This window comes from Phascolarctos cinereus, unplaced genomic scaffold (assembly GCF_003287225.1).
Source record: "Phascolarctos cinereus isolate Bilbo 61053 unplaced genomic scaffold, phaCin_HiC Scaffold_4;HRSCAF=312, whole genome shotgun sequence".
In the NCBI taxonomy this organism is placed as follows: Eukaryota; Metazoa; Chordata; class Mammalia; order Diprotodontia; family Phascolarctidae; genus Phascolarctos; species Phascolarctos cinereus.
Genome location: NW_027555847.1, coordinates 716,267,123 through 716,283,965, shown reverse-complemented (window position 1 = coordinate 716,283,965; position 16,843 = coordinate 716,267,123). Strand labels below are relative to the sequence as shown.

At 51.1% G+C, this 16,843-nt stretch overlaps 1 protein-coding gene across 1 annotated transcript in view; it reads left to right on the top strand.

The window, feature by feature from the left end:
* Nucleotides 1–16,843, top strand: part of TTC28 (tetratricopeptide repeat domain 28) — a 677,066-nt gene that overhangs the window by 562,486 nt on the left and 97,737 nt on the right. The window contains 4 exon segments of the mRNA XM_020996673.2: nucleotides 5,305–5,414; nucleotides 9,629–9,758; nucleotides 10,807–11,025; nucleotides 13,989–14,154. Coding sequence (XP_020852332.1) covers nucleotides 5,305–5,414; nucleotides 9,629–9,758; nucleotides 10,807–11,025; nucleotides 13,989–14,154 — 625 coding nt within the window.

The window sequence follows — 16,843 nt, the reverse complement described above, 5'->3', positions numbered from 1 at the left end:
GGACACATGCTGCTTGTCTTCAGATGTCTGAGGGGCTGAGGAAGAGGGCTGAGACGGGTCTGCCTGGTGCCAGGAGCAGTGCCTGGAGGGGTGCAGAGGCGCTCTCAGCTGGTCGCGCTGTGGAGGTGGTGGGCACCCCTCAGCAGGGGCACACTTGGTCAGGTCTGGGGTGGACTCGATGGCCGCCAAGGCCTCTGCCCACTCCGGGCTTGGAGGATACAAGGTGATGCGTTCTTTCCCCCTCCAGGTTCCCACCGCTTGGGGGTCACCCATTCCCTGCTCCAGGGCCACTGTGGCGGGGGAAGGGAGATCGTAAGGCCCAATCGCTGTTCTTTGTCACCCTGCAGAATTGTCCTCCGGAAGGTGGAGGCTGGGAGGCCACAGGGAGTCCCTTCCCTTGGCACAGGGCTGGGCAGTGATGAATGCCTGGCATAGCACAGCCTCCTTTGAGGGTGAGGGTCACCTGAGAGGGAGCAGTACAGGGCCTGGTATCCCCTACAAAGACCAAGAGAAGGCAGGCGGCTTGCTCCACATTCTGTAAGGACTCAGTGGCAGAGCCAGGCCAGGCCTCCAGGGTGTAGGCCTGGGCCTTCCCACCATCCCATGCTGCTTCTCTGACTTGGGAAGAACAGAGACAACTTGGGGGGACCCCCACAAGTCCTTGTCTTCTGTGCTGGGAACCACTGGCCTCCTGGATGCATGAAGTGTAGCTGGGGGCGCCTGGTTTCTTGTAACCTTGTAGTTGCAGAATTTGGATATGCTGGCAGTGAATTTCAGTTGAATTTGTCAAAAAAAACCCAAAACAAAACCCAGCCCTCACATTCAGGCGAGCACACAATGGCATTTCAGCTGTGCTCTTTGTGGTTCCTGAAATACGGTCTCGCTGCAGCAGCTGGCTTGCCAGGACGTTCTGACATAACTCGGTATTTATGGAAAACACTCAAGCACATTTTTATTGTTTCTCTTTTTTTTTTTTTTGCCATCTTTCAGGGCCTTAAAATACTGTTTGTAGCATTTCCATGGTATCTGCTACACGGATGTGCCCGGCTCAGGAGCGTGTGGCCGATGCTTTCCTTTGTCAGTCAGATCTGATTCTGGGCCCTTCCACACGGGATGGAGCCAGGCCAGGTGCAGAACACCTGGCAAGCATGTGCCTGGGAGGGCTCCGCTTGGGTCAGAGGGAGCCTGGGCCAGGGCAGACGAGGCCGCCCAGGTTTGTAAGGGGCCACTGGGGCCTGGAGGCACAGCAGGTCAGAGCCGAAATGTAGAATGTTAGAGGCGGAGGAATCTTAGCCCTGACCCCACAATGGGCTCTCTGTGTGGACTTGTCCAGTGTCCTGCAGCCTCGAAGTGGCAGAGCCTTGGTGTGAATTGGATGTTAGCCCCAGGCTGACCCCGTCCCCATTGCCAGAAGGATGCTTCTACAGCTTACATCTGATGTCACCCTCCTCATTCAGCTCCAGGGCCTCCCCAGCACCTTACAGTCAACTGCAGGCTCCTCTGTTTGGCATTGGCAGGTTTTCACCAATGGGCCCCTCCCTAGCTGTGCAGTCGTCCAGCCACTCTGGGACCCTCCATCTCCCTTTGCACTGGCTGTGCCCCATGCCTGGGAAGCCCTCCCTCCCCACTTCTGCCTTGGTTTTTTGGGTTTTTTTTTTCCGAGGCAGTTGGGGTTAAGCGACTTGCCCAGGCCACACAGCTAGTAAGTGTCAAGTGCCTGGCCACTTCTGCCTCTTAGAAACCCTGGCTTCCTTTCAGACTCAGCTCAAGCACTGCTCCCTTCATGGCGCCCCCTTTCCGCCTTCTCTCTGGGTATCTTGTCCGTGCCTGGGTGTACGTATGGCCTCCCTCACAAGGATGGAGGGTCCTTGGAGGCGGGGGCCATTTCTGCTTCTTCCATAAAACGAGGACGATGACAGCCCCTGCCTCACAGGGTTCTCGTGAGGATCAGAGGAGGTGACGTTTGTCAGAACATGCCCAGCACGGTGCCTGGCACCTAGTAGGTGCTTTAGAAACGCTTGTCTGCACCACCTAATGTCGTCACCAGCACATGGTAGGTGTTTAATCGGCTGCCTGGCTCAATCACCATCTCACATTTTTATAGGGACAGTGGTGGCTTCCTCAGTGCTCTTCTCCCAGGAGCCCTCTGCCGTAGGCCACGTTCATGTTGTCCTTCTCATTTTGCAGATGAAGAACGATGAGCCTCTGTGGTCTCACAATGACTTGCCTAAGGACACTGACCTAATAAGTGGGAGAACCAGGAGCCCCTCGCACCCCCCCCAGACCTGAAGCCAAAGGGCACCACACTTCTGAGCTGGGGGAGGGCCTGCAACAAAGGAGGCCTCCCTTCTTCCCAGGAACATGATGAAAAGCTGGCCTGGAGAAGAAGGCTGGTTCAGATGGGCTTCCTTTTAGTTCTGTTTTTTTTTCATCCTCCCACCTTACCTAAAGATTAAATCACCCCACAGGCTTTTATGGAGGGTCAGCATAATACTTTAAGGTGTGCAAAGCACTTTAGAAATATCATCTCATCTTATCCTTACAGCAACCCTCTGAGGTTTCCAGATGAGGAAACTGAGGCAGAGTTTTAAGTGACTTGCCCAGGGTCACCCAGCTAGTCGGTGCCTGAGGCTCGATTTGAACTCGGGTCTTCCTGACCCCAGGCCCAGCATTCCAGTGTCTCTGCTGCACCACAGGAAGCCTCTGTCGCGCTTGGAGGAAGCACCAAGTGTGCCAAACAGCGCCAAGCTCAGGAGCGTCCCAGCCGTCACCGCGGCTCAGCCCCTCGCGGGCTTCTTTCATCCTATGTCATTCGCGAGCCGTGGGTTACAGGGGACAAGTGTGTCCTTTTTCGGTGCAGCCAAGCAGTCAGAAATGATATTCCCGTTCCTGTCTCTTCCAGGAATGTGCATTTGGAAATACACGTTGTCAGCTTTTTGTTTTTAGGAAATTTTCATTCTCTGTATCAAGAGGGATGTTTAAGTAAATAGCCCCCCAGCTCTAAAGCCTGTGACCCTGAATCCTTCCCTTGGAGCCAGTTCAATGGACCATTTACCAGGAAGGCCTTCTGTTGAGCCTGGCAGACAATTCAGACTGAGCCCATCCCCAGGGGTTTGTATTCTATTGAAGGGACGAACAAGTACTGAAGTAATTATGAAGTGAGAAGTCATCCCCCCCGTGGTGCTCCCAGAACGTGGGAGCCAGGAGGCCACTTTCCCCTCAGGGTAGCAGTGGCCTCCAGACGGGGACCCAACATGTCTGAATTGGCTTGGGAAGAACCCAGCAGACAGAGACGGGGATTCCTTCCCAGAAAGCATGGAAAGTGGGAGCTTCAGAATCCCTGAGTGAGGAGTGGACCAGCGATGTTGGAGGGGGAGGAAGGAGGAGCTGAGCCTGGGTCCGTGAGCTGGAGCCTGGGCCTGGGCTTGGAGAGCTTGGAACCCTAGGGCTGGAGGTCCGGGGAGGCATGGGAGCATTGTGGTGGGTGGCAACATCCTCGAGGCCTTCGAGGGCGTGGGCTGGCCCCCAGAAGACCAGTAACAGCAACCTGTCACAACAGGTAGAGGGGAGGTGACCTGCTAGGAAGGGTCCTGGGCTTGCAGATGGCAAAGACCTGAGTTCAGATCCTGCGTCTGCAAAAGTCACTGAACCCTTCATGAGCTTCAGTTTCCTCATTTGTAAAAATCAGTGAATAATACATGTCATGCCTACGTGGCATACATGTCGTGGCTGGTTTTTGTAAGAAAAAGGCTTTGCAAACATTAAGGTAGCATTATTGTCATTATTATGGTCTAGACCAGAAGAGGTGAAGGCCTGAACCAAGGTGAGCGAGCTGGGGGTGGTGAGGAGGGGCCGTCAGAGCTAGAAATGGGAAAGGCACAGATGGCAGGACTTGACAGATGGTCGTATGTGTGGGGTCGGGGAGAAGGAAAGTCAGAGGGGATGCTGCAGTTTTGGAGTCTGGGACGAAGGTGATATCGTAACAGAATAGCAAAGTTAGGGCAGGGGTGAATTGGGGGAATGTGAGGATTTGGCGATGGCCCGTGGAATGGTCTAGGTCAGGGGTAGGGAGCCTGCGGCCTCGAGGCCACATGTGGCCCTAGGTCCTCATTTTCAGCCCTTTAATTGAACCTAAACTTCATAGAGCAAATCCCCTTAATAAAAGGATTTAGTCTGTAAAACTTGGGCTCCATCAAAAGTCCGCACCTAAGGACCTAGAAGGCCACACGTGGCCTCAAGGGCAAATATTTCCCATGCCTGGTCTAGGTTCTGAGGCCCCTCCCAGCTCTGACTGTCTGTATTCTATGCCTATGGGCTTCACTTCCACCACTGAGCCCAGGGGCAGCGTGGCTCCAACAAGGCTGTGTGGCATGTGCTGTTCTGAGCCGATGAAGTGCAGGTAGGGTTGGTGGTCCACAGGTTCAGTTTACACAAAGCAGCAACCCTGGGGAGCTGGAGAGATAATGAGTGTGCTACCCAGCGTGCCGCAGGCTTCTTATTGGCTGCTCTGGTAGGAGCCTGACTGGAGCATCCGTGGTCACAAAGCTCCTGAGGTTTGTTCTGTTCAGAAATCTGGTTGCTTGCTGTGTGTAAGTGACCCTAACCACAGGTGAGGGCAGGAGGCTGTTTAGAAGAAGACAGACTCACCAGAGCTTTGAATTCAGGACCAGCGCTTGCTTTGCAAGCCCACAGGGTACATGAGATGCTTCAGCCTTAAAGCACAAACACATTGAATTCAGGCTGCATCAGGAGCCCCGCAGAGGAGCCGAGGTCAGCCCGGGGCCAGGGAGGGTAACAGCTCCACTTCCCAAATACATCATCAAATCTTCCTTCCGCACTGCCTGGACGTGTGGGTGGCTCGTGCTGTGGGGAAGCTTCTTCCCCCTGGCTTCTCTTGGCTTCTGCGCTAGACTGTGGTACATCAGGAAAAGATGTTGGCCGCCAGAGAATCACACTAGGTGGATTTATGGCCTGGGAGGACTGCAGCTTCGCCACCTGGGAGGGCGGCCAGGTTAGGGCCCTTTGGTGTTGTAAGAGTCTGTGCCTGCCCTGCAAGCTTGGCTCCTGGTGTTTTCACTGTGAGGCGGCCTGTCTGGCCAGCCTGAAAGCCAGGAGTGTTTTGGAACAGTGGAGGGCACGGCCAGGATCTACAGGGAAGTGGGCACTGCTTAGATTGTAGTTGCTTCTCTCCTGCATCACAGTGGAAGGCGTGTGTTTCCTCTTACAGCTGAGATGGATTTTACAGAGCTCTGATGGCGTGAAATGGCTTTTTGTTCCTTCAACTTGTCTCCTCTCTGCTTTCAGGTCTGAGGCTGGCCGAGCAGTTGGGGCGTAGAGAAGACGAAGCCAAAATTCGCCATGGTCTTGGCCTCTCCCTTTGGGCCAGTGGAAACCTGGAGGAGTCCCAGCACCAGGTGAGCAGGTGCAGTGGCAGCAGACCAGGGAGGACTCCATCGTCAGGAGCAGAGGAGAGGCCCTGTGCTGTGCCAGGATCTGCCCCCCAGGGTCGCTGCCCCCCAGCGGGGCCTGATTCCACAGTTGGGAAATATTGCTCACTTCTATGATAGGTTTCCTGAAGGTCCTCTTAAGTGCCATGGGTTTTCCCTCACCTCCCAGTAACAAATGACCCAGGAACAAAATGGAATTGGATTTCAAGTCTTGGCATATTTTTAGTGGAGTTGGTAGGCATGACCATCTCCCATTTCTCTGGTGGTTTAAGGGTTACTAAAGGGGCCATCATCCTCATTTTGTAGAGAAAGAAGCTGAGGCCTAGAGATGGCGTGTCCCCTCTCACCAGGAGAGCGACTCCAGCAGCGTTCTGTATCCACTACACCCCCAGGACAGTGGTTAGCTTGACTTTGTCTGATGCCTCCTTCCACCTTTGGGCATACGCACAAAGACAGGGACAAGAATAACAGCTGTGTGGTAGGCTCTTGGTAGCATTGTAAGGGAGTTGGAATCTGGGTGCGTGTGTGTGCGTGTGTGTGTGCATGTGTGCATGTGCACACGTGTAGGAGGGAGGGAGAGAAGGGAGAGGCCGACATTCCTGTCCAGGGCAGGAGCCTGATAGGAAGGCAGTGTTATAAACTGAGAGTGAGCATTAGGGCACTCTGGGTCTGGGCGCTCCTCTCTCCCGGCTCCACCATTATGGGCTTCTCTGAATCAGTGATGGGCTTAGAATGTAGAACATAGATGGGGGTGGGTAAGTGTTTAGGCAGACTTGTGTGTCAGGCTGCTTGACGACAGGTTTTTACCATCTATTTTCAAATCTATTGAATGTATCATAGGCATATTTGAAGCCGAAACACTTTCCTAAACATCTGCTTGCTTGGGGACACACACTGAGTCAGAGCTCTCAGCCAACAAACACGCTCCTCACAAGAGTTTTTTACTGGATTTGTTGTCAAGCTGGACTCGTTGGGTCTCCAAGGAGAGCCTCTCTGCACTGGAGACTCTGGACCGTGCCTGCAGTTCCAAGGACCAGCCTCCTGAGTCTGTTAATAGAAGCCAAGCTTGTGATAGGATGGGAAATGTTAGATTTGGGGTCAGAGGATCTGCGGTGGAAGCTGGGCTGTCACTCACCCTCTGTGTCACCTTGGGCAAGTCACAGCTCTCCCCAGCCTCCATGGAAGGAGGAGCTTGGCTAGATGACCTCTGAGGCCCCATCCACCCTCTGTGCTTTAGATGCCTCCACTGTGGCCTTGGCTGGGAAGAGATTGTAGACTGGGTCCCACCAAGCCTGGGTGGGACTGCTGCCTTCAAAGAATTTGTCTTCTGGAATGTGGTCATTTGAGCACATTTGGGGAGAGTTCTTTGTCTCAGATGACCTGGGGAGGAAGTGAGGAAGCCAGGTTTTACGCCCAGGGCCACTCCTGGTTCCAAACGCTACGGCCATTCTCCTCTATGCTGATGGAGGGGAGCCCCTTCTGTATAAAGAGGAACAAGGGGCGGGAGGACAAGGGCAGCTGGGGCGGCATTGTTTTAAAGTTTTAATCAAAGTTGGTCCCTAATTACAACTGATTTCTTTTAGACCTGACTCCACTCCATTCCCTACACGTCTGTTATACCAGTAATCAGGTGATCAAACATTTATTAACTGCCTGCTGTGTGCCGGGCAGAGTACTAGGCAGTAGGGATACAGAAGACAAATGGTTTTGCCCTCAAGGTGCTTGCATCCTATTGGCAGAAACAGCATGTTCATTGGCAAGGTTCTGCTGGAAATTTTAAATGGGATGCAGCTATTCTAGACCTCGACCATCAAATGCACTCATTTTTTTTAGTGTTCCACATTTAACAAAGCGTGGTTCAAAGGCCACAAGTCTCTGCACTCACAAAGGCTAGTCTGAAAATGACGGCTTCTTTCAAACTCATTTGAGAAAGTGGTGCAGAGAGAGGGCAGCCTGGGCCTCTGAGTTAGGACAGCCTCAGCTCACGTCCCACCACGGGCACACCCGCCTCAGTGCCACAGGCAACTCTCTGAGACCACACGTGCAGAGCACATGCTGACCCCCTCCCCCCGGGAGCTGAGTGTGTGTGTCGAGATCTGTAGCTCCTTTCACCAATTATATCACTAGTGCACTAAAAGTATGCTATTGACATCTCACTTTGTGGCCACTGGTGCCCATCCTCATGGGGACAAGCCACGCTGTGCTCAGCCAAGCTTGTTCTGAGACGGCCAAGACGGCTTGTGGTCGCGCCAGCCCCTGAGCCTCACGGCAGAGCTGGCATTCCTCTGGCCTCGCCTTGGAGAGCCCAGGGTCTCTTCTGCACCATTGCCCAAGAGATGAATTAAGCTACTTCTCTGTGCCTAGCCCTGGAGATATAAAGACAAAGAGGAAACATTTCCTGCCCTCAAATAGCTTAGATTCCACTGGGGCGAGTACATATACACAAATAAGTCAATACAAGCCATCAACAGCATCAGTTGTTGCACTGATGTCTGTGAGAATAAGATCGAGTCTTCTGTCCTCCTCTGGGACATTGACAGGAAGACATCACACAGTGCTTCTAGGACTCATTCCACTGAGACCATAGATGGTGGTGGTGGTGGTGGTGGTGGTAGTGGTATAGGTGGTGCCAGTGGTAGTAGTAGTAGTAGTATAGGTTGTAGTGGTAATAGCAGTAGTATAGGTGGTGATAGTGGTAGTAGTAGTAATGGTAGTAATAGTGGTAGTAGTAGTTCACCTTTATATGGCATTTAAAGGCACACAAAGTACTTTCTCCAAAGTAATGTTATAAGGCTAGTAGTACAAATATTACTGTTAATTATTCAGATGTGGAAACTGAGGCTTCCAGAGGTAAATGACTTGATTAGGGTCACACAGTAAAGATTCTAGCCAGGATGCAAATACGTCTCCAAAGCTCTTTATGTTGGATGCCCCACATTGCCTCTTCACTTACCTGAAGGTCTCTTGGGTATCTGGTAGTCTCAGTTAGCCAGTCTAAGCCAGAACCCCCAAATAGAGAAGTCCATTCATACATTCATTCATTCCACAAATAGCTGGGGTAGCATACGGTTAGCACAAAAGGAGTCTTTCCAAGATTGCGCCAAGGTCAGAACTCTGAGCGAGGCCGTTTAATGTAGCAAAGAGATGAGCAGTGTTTGGAGCAGGGCGTCCTGGGTTCCATCTGTGCAAGCTGGGGCGAGCCATTCACCACTCTGAGCCTCAGTTTTCTCCTCTGTAGAATGAAGGCATTGGCCCCTGTGGTGTCTGTGTTCTCTTTCAGCTCCAGAGTTCTCTCTCTTCTCATGACCAAGTGCGTGCTGTCCTCAATGGGATGTTCATGTGGGGCTTGTACACATTCATGCAATCACAGCCCAGGGGGCCCCCATCAAAGCCTTTTCACTCTTCCTGTACACCCTAGTCCAGCTGATGTGTGGCTCTGGCTTCCCAGACCTAGGCAGGTTTGAGAGAACAAAGCAGAACTGTGAGCACTTGGATGAGGTGACGGATGGGGCTTGTTGAGGCAGTTACGCGGATAGGAACAGAAGGCGATGGGGGAACCAGCGAAGCAGCAGGGAGCCTCAAGGCATGAGAAAGCCCAGTGGCCTGTGGCCACTCAGTGTGGTGGTGAACAGGGCTGTGGCCTCCACAGCCGCCCAGAGTGCCCAGGGTGCCCAGGGTACACACTGAGGGTGTTCAGAATGACGTGTCTGTGCTGTCTGAAGGCTTAGGTGTGAACTATGGAAGAAGGTCAGAGATGTGTGGCACTCTGTGGAAGCTGGCCACACCCACCCTCGGCCGAGGTGGGCCCACATTGTTTTGTCTGAAAAGGTTCAGTCGTGTGAGGCAGCCCGTTCCTCGTGCTGGACAAGTGAGGTGTTGTGTTTGTGAAATGGGATCCTGAAACTGGCTTCCCAGGAGGACGGCTGAGGCACTCGGCTGCAGCCTGGCCATCTCCAAGGCTTGGGGTTCTAGGCTGGCTCCCTCCCTGTGCCTGGCATGTGCCTCCTGTGGGTCCCTCGGGGTGCCCCGCTGGCTCCAGCAGCAGTACTGCCTCGTCTGCCTCCACGGGGGCAGGCCACAGGCGGGGCTAGCTCTGTGCCCCCCATCCTGGCCAGTCCCTGGCTGTGTTGTGGGCATAGGCGTGTTGGGAGCCGTCACCCTCTGACTCTCCTTCCCTGCAGCTCTATAGAGCATCGGCCTTGTTTGAGACCATCCGCCACGAGGCGCAGCTGAGCACGGACTACAAGCTGTCCCTGTTTGACCTGCAGACATCGTCCTACCAAGCCTTGCAGCGGGTGCTCGTGAGCCTCGGTGAGATCACTCAGACGAAACCTGGTTTTTAGCTTCAGGAGACTAGAGATCATCACATCTTGGCTAAGGGACCTTGTAACATTGAACGTTAAAGCTGGAGTTCCTTTAGGAACCCTCTAGTCCCATCTGCCCATTTTACAGAGATGCAAACTGAAGCCAAGAAAGGGTAAGGGACACGTGTCCATGATCATACAGGTCAAACGGCAAGGGCAGAATTTGAACCCAGGTCTTCTGAGTTTAAATCCATGGGCTTTTCACCAAACCCTATTTGTTACACACTAATGGGTGGTCTCAGAGTAGCAATTCCGAATTCACATTTTTATGTTTTAAAATCAGGTTATTCAGTGGCTATTTTTCACTCCTTTTTGGCTTTTGGGTGGATATACAGGGAGCCTCTTGGGACTAGCGTATGCTGCAGTCTTGACACACCTGTCCTTGCGTCCCCTGCTCAACGTCCTCTTTGGCCTCCCTGGGATCAGCCTCTTCTTTGTCCCAACTATCTCATGAGAGCAAACTTCCCCTGGTGCAGAAACCACAGTAGTGGTCCTTGATATGATCGTGCCTAAAGTCAGCTGTGGTGGGCCTTGCCAGGAGCCATCCTGATCCAGCCTCCCTCTCCAGCATTCGCCTGTTGGCATTGATCTCTTCTCTATAGAGTGGGATTATAATTTGCTCCAACAGAGCACTGAGTTCCATCCTGCACTTTGGAGATGATTTATGAACATAAACAAAATGAGCGCTACTCCTCCAGTTTATGGCAGCAGAATTTTTGAAAAGCACGTTCATTAGACCCCGCATAAACCATCCGTTCGGCAGAGCAGCGTTGCACCCTTCTGGTGCTGGATCCCAAGGCAGAGAACCTGGGGGGAAGGGGGAGACCCTGGCCCGATGATGTGCCAGAAGTCAGGGAGAAGAGGGCAGTCTGGGCCTCCTCACGACTCTGGCCTGTCTTCCCTCGGGCTTCACTGGCCGCAGGCTGGAGCTGGAGGGATGGCCTCACAGGGCCCAGCTACCTTCTTATGGGCTGCTCTCTGCCTCTCTGCTCCAGGCCATCATGATGAAGCCCTGGCGGTGGCAGAAAGGGGAAGGACCAGGGCGTTTGCCGATCTTCTGGTGGAGCGTCAGACGGGCCATCAGGACTCAGACCCTTACTCACCGGTGACGATCGACCAGATCTTAGAGATGGTGAATGGCCAGCGGGGGCTCGTGCTGTACTACTCGCTGGCAGCAGGCTACCTGTACAGCTGGCTGCTGGCGCCTGGGGCAGGTGAGATCTCTTTCTCTGTCTCGTGTGCGTAGGGCAGGTGGGACTTAGATGGTGGGAGGTGGAAGAAACACAATGTTATATATCACCCCAAGAAGCTACTGTGGGATTTCAGCAAAAATTCAGATACCGTGTGTCTTTCACTGAAGGGCGTTCAATTAAGAGACGGCCCTACTGCCTCCTTCCCTGAGAAATCTCACCATCCTGCCTTGTGTTATGGAACCATTTATCTTGGAGGACCAAACACAGGGAGGATTAATTGGAAGGGTGGCCCTGTTTGCAGGCAGCTGTTGTTCATTATCTAATAAAGTGATGACTGCAAGTCTTAATGAGTTCTTTCTGGATATAATTTAATAATTGTGACCCTTCACCATGACAGCAGAGCAGTCTGAACTGATAACGAGATTCCATCATACTTTTAAGTATAGCCTTGCGTGAAGAATCTCTGAGCTAGCAGTACACATTTTAACCGGTTCTGTGGCTAACCTGCGTCCAAATCCTTAATGATTAAATCAACATTAAATGCAAGGGCTGTTCAGTTTTACTAAATCCAGAATCACTAATTAGCTGCTAGGGCCATATTTTTTGCATAATAAAATGCTGATGGCTCTCCCACATTGGAGAAACACCAGATTCAATAAGAGTTTATTGACTGGAGAAGTGGGTTTTATAATTGGGAGTCATGGGCTTCTTTTGAATGCATGTTAGCTGTTTTCTAAAGGATTACCAAGCTTTTCTTGACGAATTTTGAGATTTTTTTTGATCTAAAAGAAATTGCCTTTGAATTATGTTGGCTGAATGATGGTCACAGAGGCTTCTCAGCTCCTCAGCTCTATTGCCTGTTAATTCTTTCCCTGAGAAAGCTAACTTTCCTATAATCTTTCCCCCAGTGTCATATAAGGAAGCTTCTCCCTTCTGACCTTTTTACACTAGAAATTGTGACTGCTGATGACTCCCATTTTGGAACTGCTTTAATATCCGTGACAGCAGAAGCTCCTTCGAATGCAGATCTCAAGGGACAGGCCTAACCCTCCTGTGATGTTATATCAAGCTTCTCCTAAAGCCAGATCTTTGTAATAATGAGCCAGGTTATCACCAGGGTTCTGTTGCTCATTGTTTTCAGTGGGGCACTAAGGGTGGAATCCTCCTTCACATAGACCCAGTCAGATAGAGTCAGCCAGGGTCTTCAAGGGCCGCCATGCCCCATTACTATCTCCTGTGGCTAGTCCCCAGGCCTGTGGTGTGTTGCTTTACTTTTATTTATGTATGTCTGTGCATCGGCCAGCCTGTTTTCTGCATTAGCTCTGCCGATGATTGCCATCTTCATTGGCCACACAACTCTTTAGCACTCAAGCGTGTCCATGATCCCAGAGATGTAGGTGCTCCCGCCAGCAGTGCTGAGGGTAACTGGTCCCTGTCTGCTCCTGCTGGATGACTCCAAGCCCCTGCTGCCATCAGGCCTTTCTGCCAGAGCCACAGTGGCTCACTGGAGTCCTGCCCTTCTCATCAGTCTTTCCCCAGGGCGTGGGCTCCACCCCCGCACAAGAGCCAGCTGTCCACCTGCACACTCTTGCTCGCATCTGTTACCAGGCTAGCCAGCTTCCTTTTCCCTCGTGGCCCCAGGAGCACCCCTCCAAGTGTGAAATTCTGTGACCCCTTCCTGGCGCCCATGCCACTTCTGCTCGTTGCCTGCGGTTAGTCCACAGTTTTGAACCACTGGAGATTGTGGGATCCTGTGATTCACAGCCCCATGGCATCACCGGAAGAACGTTAGTGTTAAAAAGATCGGATTTTGTACTCTGAATTTATTTGTTTTTATTGATACCTTTTGTTTTTCCGTCACATTCATTACCCGTAGATCCCTCCCCCAAAACCCTAACCTGATAACAAAGATTAAAAAAGAAAAGGATTAAAAAACAGTTCAGGAAAACCTGCCATCCCATCACTTATGCCTGACACTATCCCATACTCATCATTCTCCAAGTCCAAAGTGGATAGAGGGAGGGAGGAAAGGAAGGAGGGAGGGAGGCAGGAAAGGAAAGAAGGAAGAAAGATGAAGGGAAGGAAGGAGGGAAGAAGGGAGGGAGGGGGAAGCAGGGGAGGAAGGAGGGAGGGAGGCAGGGAAGAAAGGAGGGAAGGAGAGAGGAAAGAAGGAAGGAGGGAGGGAGGCAGAGAAGGAAGGAGAGAGGGATGGGGAGGCTGTGAAGGAAGGAGGTAAGATGGAAGGAAGAGAGAGGGAGGGAGGCAGGGGAGAAAAGAGGGAGGGAGGAAGGTCCATTTCCTCAAGTCTCGCCTGAGGCCGAGCCTGGTCATTGTAATTACATAGCATCGTGTTTGGTTTTATTGTTCATTATGTTTACATTGTTGTAGTCATTGTGTATATTGTTTGCCTGGTTCTGCTACATATAGATTTTTTAAAACACCCGTTTTGATATGATTCCTTTGGCCTTTTACAAATGCATCTGTTTTAATGTACTTTTGTGAAGTGAGAGGTGTTTGCTATGAAAGCCATCTTTTTGTTCAGCCTTTCACATGCCTTGTATATGCATTATCAGCATCCGTTCAGAGCGCTCTTGTGTGGAGTTATTGGAAAGGGGCTTTCTTTAGTGGGTGCAGCTGAGAAACATCTGTTCTAAAATAGATACGAGGTGGTTGCGATGCCAGGTCTCTTCCACATGTCTCTTCGGAGTGCAAACCCCACTCATGGAGCACCGAGCCAGATTTCTCAAGTCATGAGAGCCTGCCCAGCGCCCCTACACACTCTGGGCTTCTTGGGGAAAGCTGGGGGTGGGGCAAGGGCACCCTTTTTTCAGGTGAGATAATGAATGTAGAGCACTTTCTGAACCCCTCAGCCCCTCTCCTGATTCTTTATGAGCTTGGCACAGCCAGCTACCGTCTGTTGGTGGTCATCGCTGGGTGCTGCCCTCTTGCCTGGCGTCACGTTGGCCATTCATTTCTTGTTGCAGGAATTATCAAGTTTCATGAATATTATCTGGGTGATAACATGGCAGAAAACTCCAGTGACTTCCAGGAAACAAGCAGCGTGATTCTCCAGACAGTTACCAGCTCTGCCCTCGAGCAGTATATTGCCAGCGTTCGGGAAGCCTTGGGAGTGGATTCGTATTATACCAGGTGGGTCGAGAAATTCCTCTGCCAGGCCTCAGAGCCTAACCTTTGAAGCTGTTTACGTGCACATCCCACTGTGAGCCAAGCTTGGGAACCCTTTGTGACTGGCACTTTAGAGATCAGACTGGTGACAGGTTTTATCTCTAAAACTGTGGATTTCTGTTGAGTGCAGGCTCCCAGCAAATGACACCTCGGTGGGCTGTCATGATCATTTTCAGTAATTTCCCCTGAGGTGGGGAAGGGTCTCAGCAGACTCAGACGTTTTCTCTAAGTAGAGTGTGTAGGTGGTTTAACCATCTCCAACAATTTAATTTTAGTGTAACCAGCTAATTAAAATGGAGCTCCGTTTGCAGTCGTAAGCTGACACAGAGTGATGAGGTTTGTGCAGCAGCTGACTGTCAGGTGGGGGGAATAACTTGGCGCCAGCGATCAGGAATGGGGGGTGTATCTGTGAGTGGGGGTAGGTCATGTAACCTTAGAATGCCCTGAAGAGTGAAGGCAGATTGTAAACCTGTTACAACAGCCGGCATATTCATGGAATCATTAGGTTACTTTGTAGTATGAAAAATTGTCCAAATGTTCATTGGAAAAATCACCAAGGTTGTGTCTGTGTGCAGCTCTGTCATGGGCTTCCCCAGACACCCTCGTCCTTCCCAGTTCTCTGTTCAGTGATTAGCTTATGTGGAGAAGAGCAGTCTGTCAGATTATCTGTTCTATTAACATGGCATTCCCTGCTGGCATCAGGTCCCAGAGACCAGTGTGCAGCATCTGTTTATCTCTTGAATGATACCATTTGTAATTCTAAAAAGTCCTCAGGTACCTATCGGGCTTCTTTAGACTCCTGAGTGTGTAATCACATGGCTACAATCTGATGCCCGATCACTTGTTTGTGGCACTTGTGAGGGGACAGAGAAAGCTGCACCTGGGAAACAAAGCGCTTTTCGTCACCCACAAGCTCACGGAATGTGAGAGCCCAGAGGGACCTGAATGCTCACCTCATCCACATCCCCCGCCTTGGAGAGGAGGAAATGGAAACCTCGGTAGGTTAAGTGACTTGGCCAAGGTCAACAAACCAGCAAGTGGCAAAGTCAGGACTCACTCCCAGGCCTCTGGCTCTCTGCTCTACTGTGCTGCCTCCTCCTTATCCTACACAGTGCAAACATGAGACCCACGCCTTCTGTCCTGATCACAAGTCGATCCCTCCTTCTTGGCCTCTGAGCACCCCTGTGGCCTTTGTAGTAGTCTTGTACATCCTTCTGGTCCTAGAGGTCCCTGTATATCCCCAGGCCAGGCATTTTTGTACAGAGTCTAGGAGGGTCAGAATAGAGGGAGTGTTCCCCAGAGCTGTAACTGGGGTAGGACAACTGGGACTTTCCCACAGAGTGCCTAGTCTAGAGGGTGCTAACAAAACTTGCAGCCCACAAGTAGCCTAGAAACAACAGCACCCAGCATAGAGTTAGCAAGAATAATTAGTTAAAATAGGAAACTATCAGGTGTCATGTCAGGGTGAGTTAGGCAGGCCCTCCTCTACCTGCTGAGCATCAGCCATGTCCCATAAAGTGGTATCCTAAGCCCAGCCAACCCAAGGACACCTGCGTGCCACTAGGGGTGGAAGGGAAGGGAATGAGCCTTTATAGAGCACCAGCTATATGCCAGGTACTGTGCTGAGCAGTTCACAAAGGCAGTCTTATTTGATCCTCTGCTCCAGCTCTGGGTAGAAGAACCATGCCTGTTTGTTGTCTCTCTCTCTGTCTCTCTGTTTCTATCTCTCTCTCTGTCTCTGTGTCTGTCTCTCTCCCCCTGTCTCTCTCTCTCTCACTCTCTGTCTCTCTCCCTCCCTTACTCTTTCCCTCCTTCCCTGCCTCCATCTTTCCTCCTCTCATCTTCCTGGTTTGTACTTCGTCATGTGGTATTTTCCCAGATGAACTCTTGTGTACTGGGTCCTTCCTGCTGATTCCCTGCTGTGGAGAGACTCTATACCCACAAAGTATTTGGAAAGAAAGCGCCATGTATACATTTAAGCCTTGCAGAAACATGCATTTTTATTATTATAATTTTAATTTTGTCACAGTTATGTGTATGTCATCTCCCCTCCTAGACGATAAGCTTCAGAAGAGTAGCCATCGTGAATTAGGATTCATCTTTGGTTTTTTTCCTAATGCCTAGAGCAGTGTTCTGTTCAATGTGGGTGCCTAAGAAATTTTCTGAATGAATGAATGAATTAATTAATTAATTAATTCTATTCCCAGTGGTCATGTGTCCAGAAGATGATGATTTCTCATAAGAAAAAAGGGGATTACCTATGAAATGAGACCCCCAGAGTAGATCAGGAATGGTTGATATAATCCCAGTGGCATTTGTTGTTGGTTTAAATGATACATTTATTTGATATAAATATATATATTAAATATAAATAAATGTACATTTATTTAAGTGCCTACTATGTATCAGGCAGTGGGGACACAAATGTGAAAGCGAGACAGCCCTTGCCTTCAAGAAGCTAGCGCTCTCCTGAGAGGACAGAATATGCAGGTAAGATGCAGAAATGTGTACTAAGTAGAGACATAAGGACCACAGAAGGCAGGCTGCGCAAAGGCCTGGGACAGCCAGGAAAGGCTTCTTGAAGCAAAGAGGAATTGGCTCAGCCTCAAAGGGAGCTGGGGGTTCCAGGGGTCAGAGGTCAGGGGCAGGGGGG